The sequence below is a fragment of the Ornithorhynchus anatinus genome, chromosome 5 (assembly GCF_004115215.2).
Source record: "Ornithorhynchus anatinus isolate Pmale09 chromosome 5, mOrnAna1.pri.v4, whole genome shotgun sequence".
Lineage (NCBI taxonomy): Eukaryota > Metazoa > Chordata > Mammalia > Monotremata > Ornithorhynchidae > Ornithorhynchus > Ornithorhynchus anatinus.
The window spans coordinates 84,771,554-84,786,594 of record NC_041732.1 but is presented as its reverse complement, the minus strand read 5'-3'; the positions used below and the strand labels follow the sequence as shown (position 1 = coordinate 84,786,594).

The 15,041-nt window shown below is 45.7% G+C and overlaps 1 protein-coding gene across 2 annotated transcripts in view; it reads right to left on the bottom strand.

Moving 5' to 3' along the window:
* The window catches only part of RTTN (rotatin), a 189,942-nt gene that overhangs the window by 4,119 nt on the left and 170,782 nt on the right, over window positions 1-15,041 (bottom strand). For both annotated transcript variants that reach the window (XM_029065713.2, XM_029065717.2), the window contains 4 exons: window positions 10,396-10,522; window positions 7,738-7,940; window positions 1,389-1,656; window positions 136-239 (listed from right to left, as the gene is read on the bottom strand). In XM_029065713.2, the coding sequence (XP_028921546.1) occupies window positions 136-239; window positions 1,389-1,656; window positions 7,738-7,940; window positions 10,396-10,522 (702 nt within the window). The remainder of the gene's footprint in view (window positions 1-135; window positions 240-1,388; window positions 1,657-7,737; window positions 7,941-10,395; window positions 10,523-15,041) is intronic.

Below are 15,041 nucleotides of genomic sequence, written 5' to 3'. Positions count from 1 at the left end.
GATCTTTGTTTTACCGACTGTGGGGAGGCCTGCAGATGCCGCCACCAGTTTTCCTTTTGACCTTACATCTGGTTTACCTCGGATATCCTGGGAACCTGTGAAATGACTTGATTGCCCCTCGAGGAACACACTGACCTTCTGATAATTATGGAGCAGGGCCCACAGCGCAGCTGCTCCAATGGTCTGGGCACTTCGACTCTTGCTTTCAAGACAGGCGGATAGCACGGAGACAACCCTCTCTGAGGAAGAATGAAGATATGGGCATTAGCAAGTCAGCTCCCACACTGCACAGCTACCCTGGCTGCCAGGAACCCACACACATACATACACACATACACACACACCTCCCACCCCTTTTGGCACTATTAATTCATCGTGGCGGCAGGGCACAGCTGTCGATTTTGACTGACTTTTCTGCAGAAGTCATCGACCATGAGGGCTAGGGCCCCCGGATGGCAGGGAGGATGCAAGAAGCGGATCATGGCCTGGTGGGTCCAGGGCCCTGCCAACACTCCCTTTTGTCGGAGGCACTAAAGCTCCCCCATCTTAGGCTGGGATTACAAAGCTGCTTGACCCCGCTAAAAGGGGCACCCTCCCTACTGCTGAGACTTCACAGTCAGCCAGTCCTGTCACCCTGGTCCCGGCCTCCAGACATGCAGGCAGGACTGCACCCTCCCCCGGCAGGGAGCAGATGGCATGTTGGTGGTAGAAAGGAAGGGCTAGGGGATGTCCCAGGTGGTTTTAAAATCCCAGACCCTGGCAGAACAGACTGAGCTGACTGGGGCGGAAGAGGAAGTGCAGGGGAATGTTGCCCTACTTTTTTTCCTCACCCTCACCCTCACCCTCTCCTCAGCAGTACAAATATTTATACAAAAGGCCACCTTCAGGCAGGGGGCCAACTTCACGTGGAGCACAAGAGTGAACTCGGCAGGCAGGAGGAGCACCGAGGGTGTGAAACGAAGAACGAGAAGGGGCAGAGATCAGAAACAGAGAAATAGAGAGAAGACAGATAAAAGGATTGCAAAAGAGGGGGAGAGGAAGACGAAGACAGAGGTACTTACCTCCTGTCGGGCTGCCTCCTCCTCTGCCAACACCTTTGTTTCTGCCTCTCACGGGGCTTCAGGACTGGGTCCTGTCATTCCTGACTCCCACCGGAATCCAATGAGGAATTCTCATTGGATTCCGGACGAGTCACCCCACCCACCTCTCTCTCCCCCTGCCTTGGTCCACCCAGAAAGCCCGAGGGATCCACTGGGGACAAGGTGAGGGTCATAGTTCCAGAGCCCCACGATGGCTGTTTAGAAAATCCCCCCGGAGTTTTCATATCGTAGGGTGACGTCCCTTACACATCTTCACAGAGAGAGAACAGGTATTCTGGGAACACCTACCGTTGGCTAGGACCTTGGGCTTATTGGCTGGACTGAAGCAGATATTGTGGAGCACAAGGAGGGCCACGGGAGGGCCACTACTGGGTTTGAATTTGCTCATCTCTGACAGCAGGTCTAAGCCGCCGGGGAGTTTCAGGATCTGATGCTGCCCATCTTCTCCCAAGGACATGTTCAACAGGAACTTCAGCCAAAGGATGGCCAGGGGACTCAAGGTTTTGTTTCCTCCTTTTGGCAGTGGCAGGGACAGAAAGTTCTGTAAGAAGTTGCTCTGGAGGTAGAGGGAAAGAGACAACACTCTTGTATTCTCATTCATTCATTCAATCATATTTACTGAGCGCTTACTGTGTGCAGAGCACTCTACTAAGCGCTTGGAAAGTACAATTCAGCAATAAATATAGCCCCTACCCAACAACGGACTCACAGGAGGCCTATGATTTTTCAGTTCGTCCACCATGGCCCACAATGCCAGTCTCCATAAATTCTCCTCAGTTCTAGTTTCCCCTTTCCTTGCTTCTTGCCATAAAAAAGCACCCTGGCATTATTTTCATGAAGAAAAGATGGGCATAAGGTAAAGGAAGGCACAACCATTTAAAATCCCTACCAATTCCTTCAGCAGAACCAGCATAGCCTAGTGGAAAAAGAACAGGTCTGGGAGTCAAAGAACCTGGATTCTAATCTCAGCTCTGCCACTTTCCGGCTGTGTGACCTTGGGCAAGTCACTTAACTTTTCTGTGCCTCAGTTTCCTCATGTGTAAAATGAGGATTCGATACCTCTTCTCCCGCCCTCTTAGACTGTGAGCCCTATGTGGGACAGGGATTGTGTCCGAACTGCCTCTGTTGTGCTCAGCACAGTGCTTTGCACATGGTACACTCTAACAAACACCTCGATTATTATTATTCAACCTACGTAGGAGAGTGAGTGTCAAACAGCTCTCAGTTATTCAGGGGTCATTCCAGGCCCTTCCTTTCTTCCTCTCTCCTCCTTGGTCTTGGCCTCCAGCACCTCTACCAGGGGCCAGCTGGTCACCCAACTAGTTGAAACTTCAGAAACTCAACTTTGCCTATTTTAGTAGCTTCGGTAAAAAAGGTTGAGGGGGAGGCAGCTGAAATGACCAATTATGCTTCTGATTAGACTGACAGCTTGTTGAGGGCAGGAATGTGTCTATTATATCGTATGCTTCCAAGTGCTTAGTACAATGCTCTGCAAATAGTAAGTGCTCAGTAAATATGATTGACTGACTATGGATTGATTTACTCATTATCATTTTTAACCGGCCTCCTATTCCCAGGCTGCTGAAAGCCACCCTCCTGAATCTGTACATCAGGACAGAGCTCAGACACTTAACTACAACAATTATATTTCCAGCAAGTTAGCCCTATTACTGGGAAAACAAGAACAGAAATAACATTTTTAGGGCAAACCCCTCCTTCCCCTAAAAGCAATAGAGTGTCTGCTAGCGAGTGGGAAAGGCACTTTGCCAAGCAGAACCCCGTAACAGCGAAGAAACCACAAACCGCTCAGAAACTTCAGCTAGTTGGGCGCAATGACATGATGGCTTATATGTCTTAGCTGTAAGAAACATGGTGCTGCTTGGAGGGAATCTAATCTGTTCAATTTTTTTCCCTGGGGTCAGCTGATGGTCAATTTAAGCTTTCAAGAGCATCAATAAGAAACTGAGGGCTGAAAGCAAACTAGTCCCAGGAGTCATCAGTGAACACCCTATGCTAGGTAATGAAATCTATCAGGTCGACCAATGTCTACGATGCACTGATACATAATTAATACTAATTGTGGTATTTTTTAAGCACTTACTATGTGCTTAATGTCCTTTCATTGGATTTGTTCCTTTTATTCCCCCCTCTCTCAGACCCACAGAGCACGTATGGACATATCCATCATAAGCAGCGTGGCTTAGTGGCAAGAGCATGGGTTTGGGAGTCAGAGGAAGTGGGTTTCAGAGTCAGAGGAAGTGGGTTCTAATCCCATCTCCTCCACTTGTCAGCTGTGTGCAAGCTATTTAACTTCTCTGTGCCTCAGTTACCTCATCTGTAAAATGGGGATTAAGAGTGTGAGCCCCACGTGGGACAACCTGATTACCTTGTATCTACCCCAGTGCTTAGAACAGTGCTTGGCACATAGTAAGTGCTTAACAAATACCATTATTATTATTATTATTCATTTATATTAATGTCTGTCTTCCCTTTTAGACTGTACACTCCTTGTGAGCAGGGAATGTGATTATCAACTCTGTTATATTGGACTCTCCCAAGTGCTTAGAACAGTGCACACTGTAAGTACTCAATAAATTCCATTTATTGGTCGATGTGCCAAGCACAGCACTGGGTAGAGATAAGATAATCAATAGTCTATATCAAAGGGAGAACAAGAATTGCATCCCCATTATGCAGAAGATGAAAGTGAGGCACAGAGTAATTAAGTGACTTGCCCAAGGTCATACAGGAGGCAAGTGGCAGAATCAGAATTAGGGCCCATTTCCTAGGCCCGTGCTCTTTCCACTACGCTGCTTCTCTGAGTGAGAGTAGTGTTCTTGAAAAACTTCATGTTAAGGAAACCCTGACGCATAGAGCTTGCCCATTTTGATGTAGAACTGAGTGCAATTAAAACCTTCAGAATAAGTGTCAGGAAATCCCAACCAAACAACGTCTGAGGCCCCAGACGGGACAGAGACCGATCTGATTATCCTGTATCTACCCCAACACTTCGCACAGTGTTCGGCCCATATTAAGTGCTGCACAAATATCATCATTATTTTGACCGTTGTTATTATTATCCTGACCCTTCTCTCAGGTGTGGCAGGGGGCCGGGAGGATGAGTGCTGGTGCCAGGAGCTTAAGCAAGGGATACTAGCCCAAGCCCCACAATATTTATAAAAATATTCTTATACTCTGCTATTTCCCCTATCCCTAACCTACTTCATCATCTGTGTCCCCCTATAGCCCGTAGGGTTTGAGGGCAGGGATTAGACCCACCAATTCTGTTATATCATACTCTCCCAAGGGTTTAGTATAGTACTCTGCACACATTAAGCCCTCAATAGATATCAGTGACTGACCGATCGATTGATCGAGGGGAATTAGCAGGGGCCGGGGAAAAGAGTGAGTCATGGAAAGGTTGGAGGTTTAGCTTTTACTAACACTCTCAAATATTAAAATCACCTTTTCACTTGCAAACTCACTGGCCTACATCCTCCCCACAAACTTTCACTGTATCCTGCTCCTTTCTCTCCTTCTGTCTCCTGTGTTGGGGGTGACCACAGCTGCCAGAATCAGACTGGAGGCAATTAAACTTTCCTCAGCCAGGAGCTGGAGCTGGAAGGGTCTCACTTTCCACTATTCTCTCTCTCTGACGCATGACTCCTCTAGCCTCCACCCGGCATCAAGGCAGCAGTGTGGACTTCAGGCGCTCTTGAGCACTTCCCAGGCTTCTCTCTCCCCGCATCCAGCTTCAAGACTCCTCCGGGTACCCACTCCGTCCTGGCACAAGTCCCAGGACCCTCGGCATCTTGCTGTACCAGACTGCCATGCTGCCTTCCTTGGCTCTCCTCTGCGTCACCGAGGATCCTCCACTCCGACCTGCCCTGCAACGTCCCGGCGGGACAGAGAAAAGCAGGCGCAGGTGGGCACCGCCCTCTACCAAACCTCAGAAAGACCATGGTGGCTGCTGCTGGAGGGGTCACTGTGGCTGCAGTTGTGGCCGTGGACTCTGAACCATGAGGAACCTGAAATTCTGCTCCTCTTGCCAGAGTACCCTACTGATCTTCATTTTTGTCTTTTATATTGCCTTTGGGTTTTGTCTCATCTCTCTTTACATGTCTGTCATAAGTCCCCTCTCCTCCTTTTCACTAAGTAGCTTGTTCCTAACACTTGGTAGCACTTAATAAATATGATTACAACTACTATCAATCAACCAAACAATCATTTGTCTTTACTGAGCCCTTACTATGCGCAGAGCACTGTACTAAGCATTTGGGAGAATACAACAGAATTAACAGAGACGTTCCCTACCCATAACAAGCTTGCAGTCAAATGGGGGAGACAGACATTAAGATGAACAAATGAGTAATTTATAACACATAACTTATAGATATGTACATAAGTGCGTGGGGTTGGGGTAAATATCAAGTGTCCAAAGGACAAAGATCGAACTGCACGGATGACATGAAAAGGAGAGCATGTATTACTACTCTTCCCACGCTTATTTGGCAGCCAGGTTTCGATAGTGTGTCGCTGACTGAGGCTTCGACAGTCAGGCCCAGAGGAGCTGCTGTGCAGCTCCCATAATTTCCTGCTATTGTGACAGATTCTGCTGTGGCTAGCCTTAGCCTGGGACATGCCCATGCACGCGGTGGAGAGCTCCCTGCCACTCCCGATAGCAGGTGCCCAGTGCAAATTGCTTTTCCTGCTGCCGTCACCAATGGTTGAACATTTAATGCACAGACCGGATCTCAGCCTGAGAAGCACTCACTGGGAACGGAAGCGGAGAGCCAGCAGGATGCCGGAATAATATCTTGGCTTTCACTCCTACCCAAAAACCTCCTCCCTGAGTACTCAGCTATGAACGACTGACTATGGACGGGGTATTTTGAGGCACATCTCCAAGAGGCCTTCCCTGACTAAACCTTCCTTTCCTCTTCTCCCTCTCCCTTCTGTTTCACCCTGACTTGCTCCCTTCATTCATCCCCCCTCCCAGCCCCACAAAGTTTATGTACATAGCTGTAATTTATTTATATTAATGTCTTTCTCCTCTGTAGACTGTAAACTCAGGGTGGGCAGGGACTGTGTCTGTTCTATTATGTCGTACTCTCTCAAGTGCTTAGTACAGTACTCTGCACACAGTAAGTGCTAAATAAATTTAAAAAAAATTATGATACTTGTAAAGCGCTGATCTGGTCTTAATCCCTATTTTACAGATGAGGTAACTGAGGCACACGGAAGTTAAATGACTTGCCAAGGTCACACAGCAGACAAGTGGCTAAGAGGGATTAGAATCCAGGCCCAGCTCTAACTACTAGACCGTACTGTTTTCAAAGTGATAGTGACAGACCATTATACGTGCACATGAATGTGGCTGAAATGATTAATGAGTAATGATGGATTATTCTTTGTGACCCCATCAAGTGCATATAAAGATAATTCCCAATTTTGGTGATGCGCTTGTCACATCAGGGGCCTGCATCTGTTTCTGAGCCTGCCTCTGAGCATCTCGAACTTCAGATTGTCTCCACCAGGAGAGAGCCACTCCTCGCCTGATTGCTGCATGCTCAGTTGGTGGGTCTCCAGTGGTTTTCTCCCAACAATCGACCACTATCTCCAAAGAGTCTCGTCTGCAGACTGCTGATTGTCGATGACAACGGAGCCAGGCCCCGTGGGTCCCAAATGCAACATTGCAGCAGGTGTACGATTCAGAATGGAATGTCCGTCCTACCACTGCTTTTGTCCTCACTCGAACGCATTGGTAAAATCTGCCTTTTAGTAATGTCATCTTCAGATATGAAGGACAGCTATAAGGGAGATTTTCTACATTGTGTTTGCAACCTAGTTGGTCAGTCAGTCGTACTGAGAAGCAGTGAGCCTTAGTGGCCTGGGAGTCAGAAGGACCTGGGTTCTAATCCCAGCTCTGCCATATTTCGGCTGTGTGACCTTGGGCCAATCACTTAATTTCTCTGTGCCTCAGTTACCTCATCTGTAAAGAATGGGGATTAAGAGTGTGAGCCCAATGTGGGAAGGGACTGTGTCCAACCCGATGAACTTATATCTACCCCAGAGCTTAGAACAGTGCATAAGCACGTAACAAATGCCATCATAATAATATAGATTTCCAGATTTAGATCTACATAGGAGAGTCAGAAGAGGAAACAAAAATGATACTTTGAGGTCTTCAGACAGCTTGTCAATGTCAATTGAGCTTGAATAGTATCTTCAAACGATCTGAAGAGAGACTAGAGTATGTCACTGCTCATTGCTTTTTGCATTTTAAGATGGAGTGCATCACTTTTATGACTCGGAAATTCTGGCTGATGCCTGCCGCAGCGACCCATACTTTCTGGGAAATATAGTTCGCTGCCTCTGAGTCAAAAAGACCATAAAAATAAGAGTTCTTATCAAACTCCCCACATATCTATCAATTGTAATGTAACTGCTTTGTAATGATGCAAAGCTATCTCTTACTTAGTCTACCAGCTCTTGGGAAGGAATGGTTTTAAAGTTCTAGAAATTGAGCTTTCGGTGATTCACCCCTCAGATTAAGGTATTCTCCGCAAACTCTTGATCGAAAGCAGCGGTTATTACTGAATGTCCGGAAGGTCTGCAGAAGAGTTTCACCTCTTACCTTCTGAATAACACCTTTGCAGTCATGAGTCAACGCGAGGTTGGAAAGCAGGGTAAAAGCCAGCTGCTGAATGGTGGCACTGTCAGAAGGCACCTGGGATGCCAACTTGATGATACACAGCATCAGGGAGGTGCTGGGGGCTCCTCTGTATGCAGCTTGGGCAGGAAATTGTCCACCACTTGTCCAACAAACTGAAGCACAACCTTGAACCATGATATATTATTATTTACTTTCAGCTCTGAGTGAAGAGGTCCTGCCAGTCACAGGTAGGGCCACTGTAACCTCTGGGTAAAAAGGGCAGCTTCCCTCGGCCCTGGCTTTCCGGGTGACTCACTGCCATCATCTTTGACAGCAACTCTCTTTACCTTCGTCACACCCACTGGGAAATGAAAAATATCAAGGAGGAACTACAGACAGCATACCAAGGTGGGAACGACCACGCTCTCTGGGAAGAGTGGTGGCTTGGAGGAGGGCAATTTTAGGTCTGGAGGTCTGGGCTCGCCCTGTCCTGAGTCCACTGGAGCCTCAATCTGCAAACCCGCTATTATCATTATCACATTGAGTGGACATCGTCTAGCCTGGAACTAAAGACCACATGGTGTTTCACAGCCTCTGCCTTGGTGGACAAACAAAGCCCAGAGAGGGCATGCACATATGTACATCTGTGTGCATGCAGGTATGTTAACATTCTGGAGAGTGATCTCGAGAGCCACTTTGGAGGCAAGGTGAGATGAAACTGGACTCGAGGACTGTGGTGGGTATTTATTTCTGAGGGAAGCATTCTTGGAGGAGCTGAAAATGTACATTGCGAGTTCATCTAAAACCCTACTAGAAGATAATAATAATAATAATTATGGTATTTGTTAAGTGCTTATTGTGTGCCAAGCACTGTTCTAAGCACTGGGGTAGATAGAAGGTAATCAGCTTGTCCCACTTGGGGCTCACAGTCTTAATCCACATTTTACTGATGAGGCAACTGAGGCACATAGAAGTTAAGTGGCTTGCCTAAGGCCACACAGCAGACAAGTGGCGAAGGTGGGATTAGAACCAATGGTCCTCTGACTCCCAAAACCAGGTTCTTTCCGTTAAGCCACGCTGTCATTCTTTCTCATAATAATAATAATGTTGGTATTTGTTAAGCGCTTACTATGTGCAGAGCACTGTTCTAAGCGCTGGGGTAGACACAGGGGAATCAGGTTGTCCCACGTGGGGCTCACAGTCTTCATTCCCATTTTACAGATGACAGAACTGAGGCACAGCTAAGTGAAGTGACTTGCCCACAGTCACACAGCTGACAAGTGGCAGAGCTGGGATCAAGATTTAAGTATGCAAAAAACTACCCTAAAATGTGTGAAAAGACTGAAAGGAATGCAAACTAAAAACTTGAAACAGCATCCTCATGTTTATAAAAATGATATACACCCCCAATATGAATACACAGTTCATACTGCCGTCCTATTGACTTTAACAAAGGTTAAGCACCTCTTTGTCTTTAAAAGACTAAGGCAGCCATTTACCATACAATTCTTTAAATTGCTTTTGGCAACTAAGGTGGTCATGCAAATTAAGGGGTTTGACCTAAAAAAAGAAAAAAAAAAGAAAAAAGCAACTTGTCAACTCAAGGATCTGATTCAATTAAGAGGGGTGCATCACAGGATGAATACTGTCTTCAAAGTTGAAAAATGCGTTAATGGCTTGTGTTCTCAGCCTTCTGTGAAGTTTGTGCAAGGCCAATCAGCTAAGTTTCCTACCAAGCACATCTTCTGTGACTCTAGAGCACATTTTACATAACAACCTTTTCTACAAAATTAAGCTAACCACAAATGAAACAGGTGGTCCTGCTTGTGTGCAGTTTACTGCACCTCTTCACTAAATTATTTCCCCAGAAACTACGAGACTCACAAAATGTACGGGGGATGGATCCACCAGCTCACTGGAGATTTGCACATAAATAGCACTTTTTCAAAAATTCAATATATTACAACAATTTTCCTCATTACTTCCATCAAAGCCAAACAAAATTTATTTCAACAATTAAGTTCATAAATTGAGTCCCATGTGGAACAGAGCTAGGCCTAACCAGATTTTCTTGTACCTACCCCATTGCTTAATGCAGTGTTTGGCATATAGTAAGAGTGTAAGAAATAGCAATCGTTATTATTACTAGCACTGTTATTTTTAATAGGGTTTCAATGGACCAAAACATATATTTGCAGACATTCAACTTCATGGCACCAAAGGAACATGTGACTCAGTGAGTCTTCTGCTGCAGCAAACGGTGACATTTCCAACGGAAAATGAATATTCCAGAGTGGACAAGATCACTCCCAACAATTTCAGATTACACGATCTTTCCCTTTCTCCTTGGCACAGAAAAAGAGGGAGCAAAAAGACTGACTCATTCCTTTCCCTAAACTAACGGAGAGGTAAGATGTTTTTGAGGATGGTAGAAAGCATACTGCCAGGGTTTAGACACTAAGTAATCTTTAGGCAGAACCGCGTTGCACATCTGCCTCTAATGAAACAATTTTAATGAGTTCCTGCCAAGGTGAAAGACATTTTGTGTGATGCATAGATTATTTCTGGACCCGAAAGTGATGCTTTGTAAATTACACCTCCACTTCAGGAAATGTGCATGCAATAGTACATTCAACATACCAGGTGGGAAATGTGCCGTGTACACACAGAGCAGCTGCAAAACGATTTGCATCAACGAATTATCCATCAGAAACCAAGGCCACAGAGAGTGCAAGATGGGAACGAGATGAGCATCTAGCGCGGCTGCCTGGTGGGAAGAGAAAACAAGCTCAGGATTGCTCTAAACACCAGAAATCCACTGGGAAATAAATCAATATACCCTAGCTTAACCTATAATGCTACATATAGGGTAAAGCCACCGAGTAGAGACATTACAAGAGCAAATTCCCTTGCTCCACTGTCCCTCCGCCGATCTCGTACCAGGACTCGGCCCTGGATCACCTCCCCAGTATGCTTCCTCCTCTCGTGTACTCAAGCTATGGAGCGTTGCTGGTGGAAACCCAGATACCATGCTGGCTTTGTCCATCTCGACTTCACCCTCACCTGCTTTTTAACTATGCCCACACCTCCATTCGGCAACATTATTTCTCCATCTTCATAGCCCCCGATGCCCGTTGCCTGGGCCAGCTGTTTCAGACTATTAACTCCCTCCTCAGAGCCCCTGATCCTCCACACCCCCCTCATCTTTGCTCAAGTAAGACACATACTTTATTGATAAAAGTTGAAACCATCAGACATGATCTCCCTAAAATCTCCCCTGATCCTCTCCAGTCCCCTTCCTCTCTGAGCAATATTTCAAGAGATCTCCCTCCTCCTCTCAAAATCTACCTCTTCTATTTGCACCTCCCACCCCACCCCTTCGCACCTTAATATTTGCCCCTTCTTTCTCCCCTCCCTGACTGCCATCTTCAACCGTTCACTTGCCATTGGCTTCTTTCCACTGCTTTCGAACATGCTCACGTACCCTCTATCCTAAAAAATCCCTCCCTTGGCTCCACAGCTCCCACTAGTTAACGCCCCAATTCCCTTCTACCATTTCCCTCCAAACTACTTGAGCAAGTTGTCTACACTCACTGCCTCCACTGCCTCTACTTCTTGACCCTCCCCAATCTGGCTTTCACCACCTTCACTCCATGGAAACTGCCCTCTCTAAAGTCACCAATGACCACCTTCTTGCCAAATCCAACAGTCTTTACTCCAACCTAACCCTCCTTGATCACTCCAATGTCTTCTCCTGGAAACATCTAACTTTGTCTTCAGAGACAATGGTCTCTCCTTGTTCCCCTCCTATCTCTCTGGCGACTCATTCTCAGTCTTTTGGGCAAGCTCCTCCACTGCCTCCCATCCTCTAACTGCGGAAGTCCCTCAAGGCTCAGTTCTGGGCCTCCATCTATTCTCTATTTACACCCACTCTCTTGGAGAACTAATTTGCTATCAGGATCATTTTTCTTAAAAAAAAAAAAAACTGAATCTATGTCTACTCACTCAAGTACTTTCAGGAGATACCCATCCACTCTGCATTAAAAAAAAGCTCCTTACCATCAGCTTTATGGGTCTCGATCAGCTCTCCCCCTTTTCTTACCTTGCTGATTTCCTACTACAACCCAGCCTACTCACTCGGCTCCTCTAACACCAACCTACTCAGCATACCTCAGTCTCACCTGTCTTGCTGCCAGCCCCTTTGCCACATTCTTCCTCTGGCCTGGAACTCCCTCCTCCTTTATATGTAACAGACCAATTCTTCAAAGCCTTATTAAAATCACATCTCCTCCAAGAGGCCTTCCCCGGCTAAGCCCTCACTTCCCCTATTCCCTTTCCCTTCTGGGTCACCCTTGCCCCTGACTCTGTACCCTTTAAGTACATGATATTCACTCCACCTTCAGCACCTCAGAGTTTGTGTACATGTCCATAATTCATTTTAATTTCCACCTTCCCCTCTAAACTGTAAGATCCTCGTGGGCCGAGAACATGTCTACCAACAATATTGCATTATATTCTCCCAAGAGCTCGGTACAGTGCTTTGCACACAGTAAGTCCTTAATAAATATGATAGTTTGAAGGATTATCTTGCTTTCAAAACCCTATGATAGGTTCCAACCAAAAACACAATTTCTGAGACTGTTTTATTCTACTGTGAATTTCATATTTTCTCCACAGAATGTCCTGACACATTAAATGTTAATATACAAAACCGCTATAAACCAAAACCCATTTTGTTTTTATTAAATGTAACATATATATCTTGTTGAAACTGAAGCAGGAGCTCATTTCAATGACAGGAGAAAAGGGCAGTGGGCTTCTTACGATATGTTCCAAAATAAATACCTTCAAAAACAATTGATAAGCTCATGACTATAGAAGGGTTAAAGATCGCAGGTGGCAAGTAAACTTTGACTTTACTCCTGAGGCACTAGTGTTCATGTCATTTCAATTACCTGCCTGTTTCTTCTTCTATAACATGCACAGTCTAAGAGGTCAATCTGAGACCTAAGCAGCGTAAAGGAAGCTAACCACCTAAAGAATGGATAAAGCAGAGAGGAGGAGGAAAAGGACACGAACAGTGAAGACAAATGAAGAAAGAGCTGGGAATAGCCACGTATATTTATAATTTAAAGTCAAAAGCCTTAATGCAGATTACTGAAATGTAAAAATCATAAAATTTCATCCAAAAAAATCATGTTAAAAATCTGAGCCAGAAGCTTTTGTTTATAGGAGTCCAAATGTTCTGTTTTACTCAGTAAAGGCCCCCACTCGTCCAATCTCTTGTTTGGAGCATACCTTGGCATCCATAATAATAAGATTTTCTGTTGAATGTACCATTTGGAAAGTTGACCAGCTTCTCATTAATTCTTAAATTAAACAACTCAGAAAATCTGTTTCATTCAAATAGGAGAAGACTGCCAATTTCCTGCATACAGGTGGAGGCTCATCTAAGGGTGAGATGATACACAGACCCAAGCTTTCATCTGGCTCAAGGTGTGAACTGTAAAACGGGTCATTACAAGAGTCATGTCAAGCAAACAACTCATGCGAATCCCAGAGCCCTATATGGTAATAGACTGCTGAGTCTTCACACTATAAAGGCCTTCCTAACCCTAACCCTGTATTTATTAAGTGCTTTCTATGTGCCAGGCACTGCTCAAGTGCTGAGGTAGATGCAAGGTAATTAGGTTGCATACGGTCCATGTCTCACATGGGGCTCACCGTCTTAATCCCTATTTTACAGATGTGGTAACTGAGGCACTGAGAAGTTAAGCAACTTGCCCAAGGTCACACAGAAGATGGGGCACTCTCCCTACTTTTCCTCATCTCCCACTCCCTTCTGTGTCTTCCTGACTCGCTCTTTTGCTCTTTCCCCCATCCCAGCCCCACAGCACTTATTGCTTTACTGTACTTTCCCAAATGTTAAGTACAGTGCTCTGCACACAGTAAGCGCTTAATAAATACGATTGAATGAATGAATGAAGTGGCAGAGCAGAATTCGAATCCAGATCCTCTGACTTCCAGGCCCATGCTTTATCCACTAAGACACAGTGCTTCTTTCGCCCCAACCCCAGAGCACTTACGCACACAACCAGCTGAAATTACTTTTAACATCTGTCTCCGTTTCTAGGCTTGTATAAGCCTAGGCTTGTTGAGGGCTAGCATCAGGCCTACCTACTGTATTGCATTTCACTCTCCCAAGTGCTTTAGTGAAGTGCTCTGCACAAGGTAAGTGCTCAGTGAATACCTTTGATTGATTGGGAGAAAAGAACACTAGCAGAGATGCATTCATTCCTAAAGCCTAATTCAGCACAATACAGTTAACCAAGCCATTTCCCTTCTAAATCACTGGTAACAGAGCAATGGTCACTCTAATGGCAAGGAACCAGGAAATTTGCAATGCATTTTCAAGGACAAACTGTTCAAGCAAGGATTTTCAAAGACTAATGCAAATCCAACAGCCGCTATTAAAACAAAAACTCTTCGTTACTGCCTACAAAGCTCTCCATCACCTTGCCCCTTCTTACCTCACCTCCCTTCTCTCCTACATCCCAGCCCTCACTCACGCTCTGCTCCTCTGGTGCTAACCTTCTGACTGTGCCTCGATCCTGCCTGTCTCGCCGCCAACCCCTGGCCCAAGTCCTACCTCTGGCCTGGAATGCTCTCCCTCCTTAAATCCGCCAATAACTCTCCCCCCAGCTTCAAAGCCCTACTGAAGGCTCACCTCCTCCAAGAGGCTTTCCCAGACTAAGTCCCCTTTTCCTCAGCTCCCTTTCCCTTCTGGGTCACCTCAACTCACTCCCTTTGCTCTTTTCCCCTCCCCACAGCACTTATGTGTGTATCTATAATTCTATTCATTTTTATTGAGACCTGTTTACTTGTTTTGATGTCTGTCTCTACCTCTCTAGACTGTAAGCCCATTGTAAGCAGGGATGGTCTCTACTGCTGAATTGTACTTTCCAAGCACTTAGTACAATGGTCTGCACACAGTAAGCGTTCAATAAATACGATTGCATGCATGCATGAATGAATGAATCCTAATCCTCCTTGATCACTAATCTGCCTGCGATACTGTGGGCCACCCCTTCTCCTTTTCATTCAGTTGCATTTATTAAGTCCTTACCACTTGCAAAGCACTGTACTAAGGACTTGGGAGAGTACAGTTCAACAGCAGACACACTCCTGGCCCACAACGAGCTCACAGTCTAGAGATGTTTTTCTCCTGGAAACATTACCCAACCTTGGCTTCACTGACATTGTCCTCTTCTGTTTCTCCACCTTTT